General features: G+C 39.0%; 1 protein-coding gene across 1 annotated transcript in view; it reads left to right on the top strand.

Moving 5' to 3' along the window:
* EIF2AK4 (eukaryotic translation initiation factor 2 alpha kinase 4) overlaps nt 1–18,395 on the top strand; it is a 111,088-nt gene that overhangs the window by 14,704 nt on the left and 77,989 nt on the right. The window contains exons 4-7 of the mRNA XM_011932719.1: nt 2,270–2,422; nt 7,366–7,446; nt 9,087–9,235; nt 15,240–15,355. Of these exons, the coding sequence (XP_011788109.1) occupies nt 2,270–2,422; nt 7,366–7,446; nt 9,087–9,235; nt 15,240–15,355 (499 nt within the window). The remainder of the gene's footprint in view (nt 1–2,269; nt 2,423–7,365; nt 7,447–9,086; nt 9,236–15,239; nt 15,356–18,395) is intronic.

Genomic DNA, 18,395 nt, shown 5'->3' with positions numbered 1-18,395 from the left:
AGGATGGTCTCGATCTCCTGACCTTGTGATCCACCTGTCTCGTCCTCCCAAAGTGCTGGGATCACAGGCTTGAGCCACCGCGCCTGGCCAACATAACTTTTATATGCACTGGGAAACCAAAAAAATTATGTGACTTGCTTTATTGTGACATTTGCTTTATTGAAGTGGTCTGAGACTGAACCTGCAGTGTCTCCGAGGGCCGCCTGTGCTAGCATTCATCTGAGTCATCGTCATATAATGAGATTTGAATGGACATTAAACATGGGAAGGCACTGTGCAAATCACTCTTCTTGTTTATCTAAAATTCATTTCTATTAAGTCTGAAGTACTGGAAAGTCTAAAATAGACATAATTCTAAAGAAATTTTTTTTTATTTTCAAGTAAAATAGAGCATAATTAGGTACTAAAGCATGGCATAGGGATTCATTGCGGTATGGCATTTGCTGAAACTTGCCTTTTAAAACTAGGAGTCATTTAATTATTTGAATGGAAGTAAGTACTCAAAAACAGCTTGTTCTTAAGCACTTCCAATTGCTTATAATTTTTAATCTATATACAGCTCTTTGTCCTGTAAAAGTAAACTTAAGTATACTCTATTTTTTCAAATTTTTAAAGCCAAGTTTATTTTTCTATTAATTTATTCAACAAATATTTATTGTTTGTGTACCATGTGTCAAGTGCTATTCCAGCACTGGGAAAACCACAGTGAGCAAACCGCCGTGGGCTGCAGTGGGAAGGGAACAGACAGAAGGCAGTCCAATAACTGCACAACCAACCAGGCAGTTATAAGTGCCGTGAAGAAGATCAGGGTGAGGGGTCTAGAGAGTGTGACGGTGGAGTGGCTGTTCTTTACAAGGCGTTCAGGAGAGGCCTTCAAGACTTGAGCAGAGGTCTGAAGGAGGCCGGTGAGCCCTGTAGCACCAGGCAAGTAGGAGGCAAGAGCCAGTTTGGAAAGCAGTTCTTTTCATCCAGTCTTAGAAGGTTTATCAGATCGATTTGTATAGAAGACTCTAGTAAAGTAAAGAGAACAGCAAAAGAAAAAGCCTCCACAGCTTGGCTTCTGCCTCCTTTTTGGTTTAGAAGTGTTTTCTCTTTGACATGATAGAAATTGCCTACTTTCCCCAGCTTTCCTTAGAAGAGCTTTTCTTAGAATAACCTGCCTCTTAGACTGTAGACTAGTGTTTGTGACTCTAAAGTGAAATATATCCAGCAAATGCCACAGCTTCTGGTGTAAGAAAAAACGCATTAACATCACCCAACAAGAGCTGTGCTTTCTTTGTATTTGCTCCCCAAGAGAAAGGCAGGATACCAAATGAACTAACTTTATATTTTTGTGTACGATGACTTCTATTATTATTTACCACCCTGTTAAGTCCCTTTAGAAGCGGTTTCAAGCATATAATGAAAATAAGAATTTTTAAATTGCTTCGTTGTAACTGAGAAAAGAAATATCAATGTTATGTTCCTCATCTGCAGAAGGATTGGCACTCTTTACCTCTTTGGGGTTGGGTAATCACTCGGAGGGTCTCAGAAACCTTTGTTCCATTGATTTATCAACCCAAGTATGATTTGCGTCTCCTGGGGGTAAGGAAAGGGGCTTCCTATGTTCACATAAAGAATGTGTGAAAGGGAGACCATTTTCTTCCTCATTCTAGATGTGAATGCTTCTGTAAGTGGAAATAAAGTACTTTCTAAGTATTTATCAGCCTCTTATATAAAATACTTTCTAAGTATTTATCAGCTTCTTATTGAAACATTACTAACAAGGAGATAATGAGGCCTTTAAATATTTGCCTCTGTACTCCCAACAGAATATTTTCAGTATGTTGCATAGACAAAGCTCTGATGTTAGCAATGAGTATTCTCTGCCCAACTCTCATTATGTAGACAGGTTTTCTAGTTGGGAAGACAGCTTTTACTTTCATGCAGTCTTAAATGTTTTATCAGATTTATTTCTAAAGAAAAATATTTTATTGGATTTATTATAGAGAAAATGCCAATAAGTTGAATAGGTCTACAAAAGAAAAGTGAAGCTTTTTATTTACCTAAGTAATGATCTGTCTTGATGATAACACAATGCAATGGGCCCTTTAAAAGCTTTTTCCTGCTGTGATTGTCTCATGTACCAAATTCAGAATATGTCATATCGAAATGAATAATGGCCTTCTAAATGGGCCTCTGACTGCCGATTTGCTTTCCTGTTCTGTAGCGTCTCCTGTTTGGGCCTTCCCATTATTTGATCATTTGTGGTTGATTTTTACGCGTTTAGGTGATGATCTTTGAACTGGCTTACCACGTGCAGTCATTTCTCAGTGAGCATAACAAGCCCCCTCCCAAGTCTTTTCACGAAGAAATGCTGGAAAGGCGGGCTCAGGAGGAGCAGCAGAGGCTGTTGGAGGCCAAACGGAAAGAAGAGCAGGAGGTGAGATGCCCTTGTCCATGTCTGTGTGCATGGCCAGCCTGGAGGATTGCAAACTACTGTAGGTTTCATCTGTCTCTGCCTACAAACTTATCTTTAAGTTTGGCCCAACCTTTGATTCAAGAAAGGTAGATACATGTAAGACTATGAAAAACTGAGCCAGGCACGGTGGCTCACATCTGTAATCCCAGCACTTTGAGAGGCCAAGGCGGGCAGATCACGAGGTCAGGAGATCGAGACCATCTTGGCTAACACGGTGAAACCCCGTCTCTACTAAAAATACAAAAAAGATTAGCCAGGCATGGTGACGGGTGCCTGTTGTCCCAGCTACTTGGGAGGCTGAGGCAGGAGAATGGTGTGAACCTGGGATGTGGAGCTTGCAGTGAGCCAAGATCACACCACTGCACTCCAGCCTGGGCCACAGAGCGAGAGTCCATCGCAAAAAAAAAAAAATATGAGTGATTCCCTCCTGACACTTATCAATACTGCCCCTTAGAGCCCTCAGTCCAGGTCTTAAAGAAATAAAAGAGAAGAGAAAAGAAGCTGTTTAACCAAACCACCTGTAGTCTTTTGGAGCTTGTGAGGGTGTACAGGAATTCACTGTGTTTTACAGGCTGTGTTCTTCCCTGTGCGAGACAAGTATCTCATGCCCAAATGAGTAGCAAAAGCCAGATAATAAATTTTTTATTCAAACATTTAGATATATGTATTTTCTTTGATTTAAAGGATTTTAAAAATAAGATAGTTTACATCCTTATGCAAACAGATTAAAGAAAAAATACAAATGGTTACCATTTGTATTTAAGTCAAAGATAATATATACATTTAAATGGTTACCATTTGTATTTTATAAACTCCTGTTTATATCCTATGCTGACAGTCTAAAGCTTTGTTTAAATACAGGTTTGTTTAAATACAAATAGTTACCATTTGTATTTAAATCAAAGATAATATATACATCAAATGGTTACCATTGGTATTTTTCTTTAATTTGTTTGCATAAGGATATAAACTCCTGTCTTATTTTTAAAATCTTTTAAATCAAAGATAATATATGCATCCAAATTTCCTTTTTGATTTTAATTTATTTTTCTAAATGTTTAAATTTTTATTTGTTTTTTCTATTTAGCGCTTTAATCAACTTATCTAGAGCTTATTTTGATTCAGGTTATAAAAAAAAGCCTAAGTATATTTTTCTTAGGCATTTTCCTAACACATTTATTAAGTAATAATTCTTTAAGTGATTCATAATACTTCCTTTATATGTTTAAAAATAGTTTAATGTATTTTAATATTAATAGCAAACTTGTAATAACTGCACAGAAGACACATAACATTAAAAACATGTACTTTCATGTAGGACAACTCAGTTAGAAAAGTATAGTGAGACCAGTTGTGGTGTCTCACGCCTGTAATCCCAGGACTTTGGGAGGCTGAGGCAGGCGGATCACTTGAGGCCGGGAGTTCGAGACCAGCGTGGCCAACGTGGCAAAACCCTATCTCTACTAAAAATAAAAAAATTAGCCGGGCGTGGTGGCTCACACCTGTAATCCCAGCTACTCGGGAGGCTGGGGCATGAGAATTGCTTGAACCTGGGAGGCGGAGGTTGCAGTGAGCCAAGATCATTCCATTGCACTCCAGCCTGGGCAACAGCTAGACTCTGTCTTCAAAAAAAAAAAAAGAAAGGAAAACATAGTGAATGGGTGTAATCTACTGTGTGATAAGAATGCTACAAACCGTTTAGTTGCCATCAATAAAAAATGTACTTGTTTTGATCCTTCTGTAGTTGATAAGCTTGATGATTGGGTGTTCACACACATGTGAGATATGCCACCCCTGAACCTTGTTAGGACATCAGCACATTACCTATCTGACATGAAAGCAAAAGAAAGAAAGAAAAGAATTTACTTGTTTTTAAAAAAATCTAAATACTAGCGTTATCCAGAAATATGTAACAGGTTTATCTATAATTATTATAAAGTTGAACCACCGAAACTTGTTCATTGAAACATTTTGATTTGCATTAATGCTTTACATCCTCCCATTTATATTAAAAATTCACACATGAATGAAAATAGAAAAACGGCCAATACATGATTTCTGTCCCCTCTTTTTCCACTCACAAGCATATATATAGGTACCTTTTGACCCCATGGGAAAAAAAATATGTAACAACATTTAGAACTATCAGGAATAATAAGATAATTTTTTTTTTTTTTTTGAGAATGAAATTTCCCATCATAGTGGATTCTTTTTTTTTTGAAACAGACTTTCACTCTTGTAGTCCCAGGCTGGAGTGCAGTGGTGTGACCTCAGCTCACTGCAACCTCCACCTCCTGGGTTCCATTGATTCTCCTGTCTCAACCTCCCAAGTAACTGGGATTACAGGCTTGAGCCACCATGCCCGATCCATTTTGGATTCTTAACCTCGCTCTCCACGTGTGTGTCATGCTAGCTGGATATCTTTCAGCACAATTGTTACGTGTTTGGCATGGATAGATAGCACACAGATTGGTGTTTTCAAAAAAGCCAACCAGATAGGCCTCACTTGCCTCCTGCAAAGCACCAATAGCTGCACTTGAAGCACAGATCTGTTTTAAAATCCTGAGCAATTTCTCTCACCAGATGCTGGAAGGGGAGTTTGTGAATCAATTCGGTGGACTTGTGGTAACGTCTAATTTCACGGAATGCCACAGTACCAGGCCTGAAACGATAGGTTTCTTCACTCCTCCAGTAGAAGATGCAGTCTTGCAAGCGGCTTTTTGTAGCCTAAGGCTTCAACCCGAGAGGCAGAGGTTACAATGAGCCAGGTGCTCTACCACCTGTGGATTTGTGAGCCGTCTCCTTTGTATTATACAAGCCATAGTATAGAGACCTCCTTACTTACCCACTTCTCCTTCTGCTGGAGCTATAGCTGGTGCAGCGGCAGCTGCAAACACAGTTCTCAAGTGCATCTGAACTGCTTACCTATACTAGGTTCTGTTTGTCAATGATCTGTTCAACTCATCTGTTTTTTCTTGAATCTCTACCACACTCTTTGAATTATTATATCTTTATAATGTTTTAATATCTGACAAGTCAAGCCTACCCCTCCCCATCCCTTCGTCTTCCATTGTTTTTGTTTCTCAACCATTCTCACCCATTTATTCTTACAGAAGATCTACAGAATTGCTTTCCCAGAGTCAAAACAAAACAAACCTCCTGGGATTTCTATTGAGTTTTAAAAAACTTACATATTTATTTAGGAAGAATTGTTATCTTCACAGTATTTAGACTTCCCATCCAGGATTGTTTCTTTTTCCAACCCGTACTATTTGTTTTTGTTTTCTGTTTTTTGGATTTTTTTTTTTTCAGACAGTGTCTTGCTCTGTCGCCCAGGCTGAAGTGCAGTGGCGCGATCTTGGCTCACTGCAGCTCAAGGGATCCTCCCACCTAAGCCGCCTGCGTAGCTGGGACTGCAGGTGTACTCCACTGCACCTACCTAATTTTAAAATTTTTTTGTAGAGACAAGATCTCCCTATGTTGCCAGGCTGGTCTTGAACTCCTGGTCTCAACCAGTCCTCTGGCCTCGACCTCTCAAAGTGTTAGGATTACAGGCATGGGCCACCGTGCCCAGCACCATTTGTATATCTATTTTTATCTTTTGGTGAGGCGTTCTAATTTTCTGGATATTACTGTTTCTTAAAGTTACTTTTAGCGTTTTGTTCTTAGGTTCTTATGCCTCTCTTTTCATTTTATTTTGTTTCTGCATCATTTTGTTTATCCTGTGCTTACATTAACACTGTCTTTTTTAGGTGCCATTGATTTTGTTACTTATTTTCTATTTAAGTGTGTAGCCTAGTTATTGTTGGGAGTTTGTAGTTCTTTTTTATTATTATTTTTATTTTATTTTATTTTTATTTCTTGAGACAGAGTCTTGCTCTGTTGCCCAGACTGGAGTGCAGTGGTATGATACTGGCTCACTACAACCTCCACCTCTCAGGTTCAGGTGATTCTCCTGCGTTAGCCTCCTGAGTAGCTGGGATTATAGGCACCCACCACCATGCCTGACTAATTTTTGTACTTTTAGTAGAGATGGGGTTTTGCTATGTTGGCCAGGCTGGTCTCAAACTCCTGACCTTGTGATCCATCCACCTTGGCCTCCCAAAGTGATGGGATTACAGGTGTGAGCCACTGCGCCCTGCTGGGAGTTTGTAGTTTTTATTATTGTCCTTGTTGTTAGGAAGGCTAATTTTTATTAGAAGATAGTGATTATTTAGCTAAAAATTTTGTTTTGACATACTGCTTATAGCTACCTATAAGTTTGAGGTATGTTTTTACATGTTGTATTATTGCTATTATGGTTTTTGGTGAATCTCTTAATAGTTTTGATATTTATAGTCTGGAATTTTAGAGGAATAATACAAAATAGAGATCAAAACACCACTTTTAACATTGAGAAAGCTGATTGGAAAATGCAGGTGATTAAAGAATGGCAGGTAGATGTGGTACTTGGGCCATGGCCACCCCAGGTCCAGGCATTGAGGCTTGCTCAGCCCACCTTCACCAAGCTGACCGGGATCCCCATAGCAGAGAGCAGGCACAAGTGCTTGTTCTCTGCAGATAGACGGATATCAAACAGGAGGGGCTAAGACAAATGTGAGAAGAAGTGAGAGGCCAACAGTGTTGCTGTAGTGGAAGTCTCCTGCACATGGAAACATGAAGAATGGGGAGTAAATGCCCCTCCCCACACATTCTCAAACCTGTTTAAATGGGAATGCCTATTGCATAAGAACTCTGATAAAACTGATAGAACTGCAGTTTGTACTGAGATGCTGTATTTTCAGATCTCTTAGGAAAAGAGGGTTTGAATTATTGAAAGTTAAAAGATTTTTCTGTAGTTCCATAATTTATATGTTGTATAGGTTTCAGAGATTGCCTTTTGATGATGGTTTCATTTATTTCAGCAACGTGAAATCCTACATGAGATTCAGAGAAGGAAAGAAGAGATAAAAGAAGAGAAAAAAAGGAAAGAAATGGCTAAGCAGGTACCCTATCAACTCTATCATAATAAAATAATTTATATTTTGCAAAACAAAGTGTTTTTATTTCCACTGATGACATCTGTGTTACTATCAGTAATACAAAATAAAATGAAGCACTAGAAATAAATAAATATTCACCGTGTATTTCAGACTCCCCAAATAGGTGGCAAAATTTAGAGTTTTATGTTGTCGGTAGATGATTTAGACTTACATAATTACTATAATTTATCAAATGAGGGAGGGAAAAAGATTGCGGCTTTAATAATTAACTTGGACTAAAATTGTTTCTTTTTGAGACAGAGTCTCGTTCTGTTACCCAGGCTGGAGTGCAATGGCATGATCTCAGCTCACTGTAACCTCCACCTCCCAGGTTCAAGCAATTCTTGTGCCTCAGCCTTCCAAGTATTTGGGGTTATAGGCGTGTACCACTACGCCTGGCAAATTTTTGTATTTTTTAGCAGAGATGGGGTTTCGTCATGTTGCCCAGGCTGGTCCTTAACTCCTGGCCTCAAGTGATGCACCCACCACCATGGCCTCCCAAAGTGTTGGGATTACAGGTGTGAGTCACCGCACCCGATCAAGAATTCTTAATACCTGGAAAATAAAATGATTTGTTGGTACTGAAGAGGGCATAGAAGCCGTATGGAGCTGCCTGAAATTTCATTCAGTGATGAAAAAGAGTTATTCAACAGAGCAGATTTAAAAGACAGTGGTGAAAAAGGATAGAGTACTTTTTCCTTTATTTTTCCTGAGTCTAGCTCAAGCAAAAAACCAGTCAGACATGTTTGGAGAAATTCACATAAAATTTTACTCATTCTCTTTTACATAATTATAGCATTAAACTTAAGGGACACGATGTGGTAGCAGGAAGAGGCACTGAAGCACAAACAAGCTTCTCCTGGTTTAAAGCTTCAGCTTTTCTACTGCCTCGTTCTGTGACCTTGGCAAGGTGACATTCTCTGTGACTCACTTTACTTGTCCCTTAAAATGGGACTGATAATGCCTTTCTTTCTGTCTTGTATAATTACTTCCACAGACAAGTGTACTGCCCTATGTGAAACTAAACCTGCGTAGAAACGTAAGATGAGATCCCCGTTTCCACCAGTGCTCCTGTCTTACGCTTGACCTGCCTTCCTGTCAGCCACTCTCTACCCTCTCTTTGATTCCCCCTTCTTCTGTTCATCTCCTGTTACTCTTCTCCCTAACTTTTTACACTGTTGGAAGATTCTAAGCATTTTCATTTATAAAATTTACATTTTCTTGAAACCATAACCTGGACTTCAGTTTTTGAGCCAGTACATTTTTAGGCATTAACGTTTTTTTAATTTTATTTTTTAATGACAAATAATAGTTGCATATATTCATGGGGTATATAGTGACATTTTGATACGTATAATGTATAGTGATCAGATCAGGGTAATTAACACATCCATCATTGCAAACATTTATCATTTCTTTGTGTTGGAAACATTCAATGTCCTCCTTCTAGCTATTTTAAACTATTAAAAGTTGAGTTCACTTTTATTTCACTTGTAAACATTCAGCTTAAAATTTGCATTCTATACTGAATTAATAATTATGTACCATGATTGTCTTCCATTTATGACTTACATCTAAAGTAGGTTTTACTTTTCTTGTTCTAGGAACGTTTGGAAATTGCTAGTTTGTCAAACCAAGATCATACCTCTAAGAAGGACCCAGGAGGACCCAGAACAGCTGCCATTCTACATGGAGGCTCTCCTGACTTTGTAGGAAATGGTAAACATCGGGCAAATTCCTCGGGAAGGTCTAGGTAAGTCCCTGGGATTTCTGATCTGGGAGAATGAAAGATGTAGAAGGATTTCACTACATTAAAGATGTAGTGAAATTTGATGGAAATTTAAGGCAATAGTCTTAATAACTTTTTTTAAACCTTATATATCTTAATATATTAGCAATATATTAAGTATACTTTTAGCAATATGAAACAAAATTGCATTTAACACTTTCCAAGTATCTATCATGAATCTAGTTTTGTTGCTCATTCCCTTTTTTTTTTTGAGACGGTGTCTCGCTCTGTCACCCAGGCTGGAGTGCAACAGCATGATCTCAGCTCACTGCAACCTCTGCCTTCTGGGTTCAAGTGATTCTCCTGCCTCAGCCTCCCAGGTAGCTGGGACTACAGACACATGCCACCACACCCAGCTAATTTTTGTATTTTTAGTAGAGTCAGGGTTTCACTATGTTGGCCAGGCTGGTCTTGAACTCCTGACCTCATGATCCACCTGCCTCGGCCTCCCAAAGTGCTGGGATTACAGGCATGAGCCACCGCACCCAGCCTCATTCCCCTTTATAACAGCCTATAACCATCACAAACTTGCCTTAGTATGATTTGATTTAACATTTAATAACTTAAATTCAGTAAGTGATTTTAAAAATTTTCTTCCATTTGAATCATCATCATCCAGTGTTTCAGTCTACAACGCATTAGGTCCCACTACAGATGTAAGGAGTGCCTGAAAATGAGCACAGGTGGGACATCTGTTATATGAGAGCAGGAACCCCAGTTGGCTACCAGGGATCCCCTCCCTAGTACTGAGGTGGGCTCCTGGGCTGTTCCCTGTCACCACTGGTCACTTAAAAGATACTACTTGTTCTATATCTTTTTCACGGAAGAATTGTGACTTTGCTCTCTATTTGCTGTGGCCCCTGTAGACCAGAAAGGAATTTTAGTGCAGAAACCATTTATGAGTGGGGTGGGTTACTAAATAGTGTGGGGACTTCAGCCTTCATTGTATGTTTAAATTATCTCTTGTGAGACTCTGAGCAGAACTTAAAATCACCACTTTGCTTCTATGAAAAGAAACATTTTAGTCACCAAACAAGATTTATATAAACTTCTGTACAGTTTGTTTATTAGAAGGAACCATTTTAGTTCTTTCCCTAATTATCTACTATTAAAAAGACAGTTCAGAAATCATTTTGACACTAATGTTTACCTACTATTAGGGTTAACTAAAGTTTTTAAAAATACTGTTTCTGGTAACCATTCCTTTTTAAGATTATAACTCCTTCCCAATTTAAATTATTTTTGAATCTGGGCATCCAATAAGCAACAGAGTTTGAGGTTGTCAGAGAATTTCACTAGGAAATATCTAACAAATGTTTATTGTATTAGAACGCTTGAATTAAATCAATGATATAAATAAGTCTTTTCAGATACATGAAAAACGATTGTTTTAAGTTTAAACATTTCTATTTTTGTGGCTAACTATAAACGGTGAATCCAAGGTTAGGCTTGTTTTTGAGATCAAAGATAGCCTGCTGGGCATGGTGGCTCATGTGTGTGATCCCAGCACTTTGGGAGGCCAGGGCTGGAGGATCACTTGAGCCCGGGAGTTCAAGACCAGCCTGGGCAACAAAGCTCCTTCCCATCTCAGAGCCTCTGCTGTCCCCTCTGCCTGGGCTACTCTCCCTCTGGCATTTTGCTTGGTGAGCTCCTTCTTATTCAGTTCTCCCTCAAATGCAACCTTCTCAGGGATGCCTTCCTGAGCCCCCCTCTACCCTATTTCCCTGCTTTGTCCCTTGCTCTCCAATTCTCTGTTTTATTTTTTACATAACACTTAGCACTTGCTGAAATTGTTGTTCACTTGTTTGTTTTGGAATGTGAGGTCTGTGAGAGCAAAGCCCTTGTCTGTGTTTTCCTCAAAGCCTGAAACAGTGCCTGGAAGACACATGGTAGGTGCCTGGTAAACATCTGATGCAGGGAGGGAGTAAGGGAGGGAAGACAACACAGGGAAAGTGGGACACTGTGTTTCTGGTGTTCGTAGAGTCTGCAGCCACTTTAACCAGGGCAATTTTGCTTCTCTTGATCTGTGGGGTATGTGAAAAACCAGTGAGGTTTTATTTAACAAAAGATTTTCACTGCTGAAAAGAAGAGAAAGAGAGAAAAGAAAACCACTCACTATTCTAATGGAAAGAACGTAAAGGCCTGATACTCAAAGGCTTTTCACTGATGAGTCTTTGCCTTTGTTGAAGAACTTTATTTTCTATCCTTCAAGCCTTCTTTTCCCACCTTGAAGGATTCACTTATTCCAATATTAAGGTAAAAATCAAAAAACATAAAATTAGCCATTTCAACGTGTACAGTTCAGTGTGAGGCTATATTTGTGAAGTGCAAACATAGTCCCCCTAACCCCCTGCCTTGCTTCCAGGATGTTGCTCCTGATAAGTGGGCAATTTGAATTTTGTAGAAGAAGCAAAACTAAAAACAAAAAAAACCTCTATAAAATAGCTCATGGTAGAAAATTACCTTCACATATTCAGACTTGCTGTCTTTGCCGATTACTATAGTGTAGCCCAGAATCTAGAATGTATCACCTATTTATATCCACCATCAGGAGGATTAGGTTATCTAGTTTGTTTTCCCTATTCTAAAGCCAGGTGTGGTAACTGCTGGCTCCTCATCCTTACAGAGAAGAGATCATTAAGGGTATAAGACATGGGATTGTCTCCGCTCTCCGCAAAAAAACTGGGGAACCATCGAAGTATAAAGATGTAGGGGAGAGGGGATCCTCGATATGTCTCTCCAGACATGGTCCTCTGTTGTTCAGTTTCTCTGGTTGGTTCCATGGAGGCATAGACTGGTTTACCTCAAATTAAACAATACCAGGAATTCTTACTAATGTTGTCTCTACAAAGTGGCTCTGAGTTTCAAATTAAGGGACCTAAAGCTAGCATTTTCTGTGGCATCTTGGTGAGTTAGGCAGTAAGGTGAGACTATCCCTGCCCCTGTGTCTCAGATGAGATCCTTTTTCCATCCTGCCCCTTCATCTACACACTGATCGTATTGGTAGAGCAATCTTTTGGATGGTAGCCCAATTCTCAAGTCCCCACTTGAAAAATTGCCATCTCTCTTCTTGCCACTTGGTTTTTTTAAAAAAAAAAAAGATTACCCTTTTTTCTTTTTTCGGGTATCAAGTTCCTAGCTGCCTAATTTAGTCATCTAAAATTGTATTATGTTTAATTCTCTGTTCTTTTTAAAGACCTAGATTAATACTATTTGGTAATTTTATTTGAAACACCCTTCATCCATATAGGTTGGGAACTGCCAAAGTTACTTGGCAAAACTGATAACATGGGTGATATTTCTAATATTGTAGTAATATTGCAAACCTCATGAACATCCATAGTCTGGAATAGATCGTTGATGATGAGACCAGAGTCATAACTTCTGAACACCATTTGTTTGCATCAGAATGGCTGTTTCTGCTGGAGTACAGAAGCTGTTTTACTTATGAATGGATTCAAATTCAAAAGGTTGTTCCAAACCCAGTTCTTGATGAGTCCCAAGTAGACAGTATAAGCATCCAATATATATGAATCTTTTTGGTGAAAACAATAGACATTGATGACATTGCATTTGTCTCTTTATTCCTTCTTTTCAAACTCTGTGATTTAGCTTTTTATCCTTCAGAATTGTTTCTGGTACAACCTGTGCCATGCAGCATGTACCACATTTGTCCTTTTCTTACTTTCACTTTTAAGATTATGTCTACTTTTCCTTCAATACTAATTATTCCTTAATCTTACAGCCGTCAACACTCATTGTGTTTGTGCTTATGCGTCATAATAGGGTGATTCACATTCTAAAACACCTTAAAACCAAGCATTTACACATTGTAAACTAAAGAACAGAAAGATGGCCTAGACTAAAATGACCATTAGCACCATCTGCTGAGGAGACCAGAGCTGATGCAGAGATGCTTCTGCATAATTTATGTTACTAAGTCTGGCATGTAATTTTGAACCTTTCCTTTTATCCTTTTCTTCATAAATCTCAGTGTGTTCCTAGTTGCACGTGTAACTTTAGAAGTAGAAATTTGAACAGAACTACAACGTATTTGTGATTTTCTGATGTTTAGAATATGCAGACATGGGTCAGGCGCAGTGGCTCACCCTGTAATCCCAGCACTTTGGGAGGCTGAGGCGGGCGGATCACGAGGTCAGGAGATTGAGACCATCCTGGCTAACACGGTGAAACCCTGTCTCTAGTAAAAATACAAAAAAATTAGCTGGGAATGGTGGCAGGCGCCTATAGTCCCAGCTACTCAGGAGGCTGAGGCAGAAGAATGGCATGAACCCAGGAGGTAGACCTTGCAGTGAGCCAAGATCGCACCACTGCACTCCAGCCTGGGTGACAGAGTGAGACTCCATCTCAAAAAAAAAGAATATGTGGACATATGTGTGGTGTAAGATATCTGTATCATAATACATAATCTTGTCACCAGTGTGGGAGGGTTTTAAGGAAAGAGAGGATGTGTAGGATTGGAAGCAGAAAGACCAGATGATAACAGAGTATTGCATGTGTCCAGGAGAAAGTTGGAGATGAAAAAAAATAGGGCAGGGGAAACAGAGAGGAGAGGGTCGTACTTGAAGACCAATTAGATGCAGATCTAGGAGCCCAAGGAGACTTACAGGTGACCTGTGAGACAGAATGGATGACTATGCCTCTAACCAAAATTAGAGAGCCAAGGGAAAAAGTCAGGTTTAGAGCGAGTGGAGGGAGGTGGCAGTTTTACTGACATTGCAATAGTGTGAGGGGTAAATAGTGCAGAAGTGGAAACAACAAGTGCAGGAGTGTGACTATGAGGGGTGACGGGGTGGGTGGTGCAGGGTTGAGGGAGGGGAATGTGTGGATCAGAAAGATTTATAGGCTGGGGGGAGGGAGCCCAGAGAGAGGGGCTGATTGAACATACAGGAGAAAGGGACTAACTAATAGACTAAGATTCCAGAGGAGACCTCTGTAGGGGATGGGACTGAGGACAGGAGTAGCCATCCTTCCTCAAAGTCACCCACAAAGAATGAATAGTGCCAATGCCAAGTAACTTTATAGGTGGAACAATAGAAATTGTGGACTGTATTCCTCATTGCATCATGTAATCAGTGAAAGTAAAAGTCAAAATCATGCTGAGAATGAGAGGGTGGTCTCTCTAGAGATCTGTCCACGCACTTCATCAAAGTGTTTCTGATAAGTGTTCAATCCTGACCATCGAGAGGTCTCTCCCATACCTCTTCCCTGCACCCTCTCCCCTAATTTATTGTTTTTGCATTATGATCTAGTTTCTTAGCTATTGCTCCCCACCAGAAAAAAAGTATAAAAAAAGAAAGAGAGGAGAGGTTGGGTTTTAAGTGTTTTGGAGAAGTCATGGTAGGGAATGATGGGAATATGTACCAAAGACAAGCAAGAGAAGGAATGTGCACTCAATGACTGGAGGCCCAGTTGGAAACCAGGAATTTGTGGCAGCTCCAACCCCCTCTGTTTTACAGCTTTCTCCAGATGCGCATGTGCATGGGAATGAAGCAATGTGGGATACATGTGGAATTGATCTAAATCACTGCTGACCAGTAGAACTTTTTCTGATAATGGAAATGATCTGTATCTGTGCTGTCCAATATAGTAGCCACTAGCCATGTATGGCTATTGAGTACTTAAATGTGGCTACTGCACTTGAACTGAATTTTCAGTTTTATTTTAGTAGCCACAGCATCGGGCAGCACAGACCTGGAGTTAAGGGTTTGTGGTTTTCATGTGGAGAAGATGACAATGGGAAGTGGGGAAACGAATGGCTTTCCCATTAGCACCTCCCACTCAATTCCCAGTAGAAACAGATGTTAGACTGTGAGTGGGCTAATAAACAGTAACAAACAGGAGAAAACGGAGGGACATTCTTGCCTATGTTAATCTATAACATTCCTATGTTAATCTTAAAGAAAAAAATGATTGTTCAAACGTATTGTTCAAATTTGTTTTTAAGGCGAGAACGACAGTATTCTGTATGTAATAGTGAAGATTCTCCTGGCTCTTGTGAAGTTCTGTATTTCAATATGGGGGGTCCTGATCAGCTCATGGTGCACAAAGGGAAATGTATTGGTAAGTAAACTAACAAAATCTATTTATATTATTGTAATGGCAAAAGTTAATCACGAAGGAATGGGATAGATTAGACACTGTGGCATTCAGACCAGTGCAGTCCAAGGAAGACCATCAAGCTGGTAGTCATTCTGGCTCCCATCCTTAATGGCTGGAATGAGAAGTCACTCAGGTTTCCCCTCATGTCAGATGGAAATAAAAACCTGTGTTTTTGGCTGGGTGCAGTGGCTCACGCCTATAATCCCAGTACTTTGAGGGGCCTAGGTGGGAGGATTGCTTGAGCCCAGGAGTTCAAAGCTGCAGTGAGCCATGATCAAGCCACTGCACTCCAGTGTGAGTGACAGAATGAGACCCTGCCTCAATAAAATAAAATAAAATTTAAAAACCCATGCTCTTGGAAATATTATTAACGTAAAGATAATTTTAAATCGGTCATTATAATTATCAAAGCTTATTGAAACAAAAACATAATTAAAATGTTAGTAAGAATTTTGCATCATATCCATCTAATGCTGATAAAATATGTATAATGAAATGCATTCTAATGCCTTTTACCTTTTTTGTTGTTGAGACAGGGTCTTGCTCCATCACCTCGGCTGGAGTGGTACAGTGGCACAATCATAGCTCACTGTAACCTCAAACTCCTAGGCTCACTCAATACTCCTGCCTCCGCCTCCTTAGTAGCTAGGACTACAGTAACACCCGTGGTCTTTATTAACCAGATCTCTTTTTCTGAAGTGGATATCCATCCATTTGGCCGTTTCCTGCTTGGCATGTTATACCTGACCAGGAAGACTACCTTATTTTCTATATGCCTGATTTAGAAGTTCTGTCTACTCATGGCTATTTGGAATGAAGCTGGTTCAGCAAATCAGAATTTGAATTGCTCACACTAAAGTCAAGTTTTTGATATCTCTTCCTTTGCCCTAAATGTACGTCATCTTTAGCTAGCCTTACAGATAAAACCAGTAATTGGTATAGAAATCATTTGTACATAGTGAATTTGTCAGTTAACTTTAATTTTCAATCCCGTGAATATTTTTGCCAGAGGTAACAGGTAGCCAAATTATGTTAATTGAGTTTCTTTTGGCATCTTTTCCCCTTCCTCTTTAAGGAGATACAAATAAGCAAAAGAGTTGCCAGGGAGGAGGCAGCAGGTGGAGGGAGAAGAAACCAAACTTCTCAATAATCTATGAGCTGGATACTTAACCTTGGCAGACAAACGGCAGCCTGGATAGTAGAGTGTCCTGCACATACACAGAGCGGCTGTATTTAGACAAAGGAATCGTTGGGCGGGTTCGAGACATTGGTAGTGGTGGTTGGCTTTGGACCTGAGACTGTCCTTTACTCAGACATTTCAGATTCACGAAGTGACAACATAGAACTCACTACTTCCAATAACCTGGGGAAATCAAGAAGGCAAATTAATTCAATTCTTCTTACCTTAACTTGGTCTCTTATTCTCACTGGTACTCATTAGACAGATTCACCACAGTTAATACCCTTATTAGGAGGCACATTTTCAGTTGGAGAATTTTTAATAAAATCACCAAGTAAATTATTTATTTTGTTTTCTCACAGTGGGTCTGATTTTTTAAAATATGCCCTAACTGTCTATGAAATGTTTTCATAAAAGATTACTAATTTTTTATTTTCGATGAAGTATTTTTATAAAAAACAACATTTGTTTTTCATTTTAAAGTTGTTAGAACTAGAGAGAAGAGAGCACTTACTTATAGATATGGCTACAGCACTATAGAGACTGTCTGCATGAACGATCATTGTGGGCATATCATAGAGTTTGAGTTAGACTTCTTTTGATAATGTATTTTCCCTTATCCTCATCACAATATATTCTTTTGTCCCTTTTATAATCCCCATCATGAAAAACTGACAAGAAGAGGCTGGCAATACTAAAATTATAATTTTTTAAACCCCAGCAACTATGAAATGCCTGCCTCATCCCAATTAGGGAAACAAATATTGCAAAACACTGTACTGCATAACACACAAATTTAATTAGGCTTTATGTAAATAGCTTCATACTCCATCCCATAAACATTTAATGCCATGTGTTTCTAGTAGACTGCTTAGATCCCACATTTGTTAGGTTGCTTCCTTTGGTTGACAAATTTTTAAACAGCAGGATTTTTCCCCTTAGGCAAAGACTGTCAGGAGTTATTTATGACTAACATAATAGGTCATTTTAATTAAAATCTCCAAATTATCAGCATTCCCGTGAAATAAAAACTGCTTCTCAGGTAAAAAGTCAAAGTGAGCTAGTTCAGCCATATTTCTCCAAAGTATTTTTGCTGAGACATCTTCATCATATATACACAGGTTACTTCACTTTTGATTATTCAAATAGAAAAGATAATTATCAAAGTCTCTTTAAAAATTTGTTTTCATTATGAAGATAGTATAGCATCATGGAAAACTACTACTTATATAAGAGAAAAAGGCAGAATACTATGTATCAGGGGTTATCAGCTGGGGACAGTTTTATAGCCTGGGGGACATTTGGTGATGTCTGCACACATTTTTGATGGCTAACACTGGGGCCGGGGTGCTATTGGCATCTAGTGGGTAGATACCAGGATTGCTGCTAAAATCCTACAGTGCACAAAAAGCTGCCTGCAACAAAGATTACCTGGTCCAAAATGTCATAGTGTCAAGGTGCTATATATATGCTATGATATGGTAAATTATGGGGTAAAGGAGAATAGAGGGAACTAAAAGAAAAATAAAACGGTGATTTTTTTTCTCCTTTTCTAATTTTTTAGAATTTTCTATTATTGTTTTAATGAAAATAGAGATTTTTATAAGAAAATTTTTGGTGTTACAGAATTTAGCTCTCCCTGTGTGAGAACCATATGACTATCACTAAATAAATGTGTCTCATTTTCTAGCTTCAAATCTAAACTGACATCTCTTGTTCTTTCCTTCCAAAGCATTGACCAATTTGTATTTACTGAGCATATTCAAACAAATTTTGCATTTAGGAAGTCATAGATGTATTCAGATTTTCTTTTTTTTTTTT

The sequence above is a fragment of the Colobus angolensis genome, unplaced genomic scaffold (assembly GCF_000951035.1).
Source record: "Colobus angolensis palliatus isolate OR3802 unplaced genomic scaffold, Cang.pa_1.0 Scaffold97, whole genome shotgun sequence".
Taxonomy (NCBI): domain Eukaryota; kingdom Metazoa; phylum Chordata; class Mammalia; order Primates; family Cercopithecidae; genus Colobus; species Colobus angolensis.
Note: the sequence above shows the minus strand (reverse complement) of the source record. Positions and strands in the feature narration are given on the sequence as shown.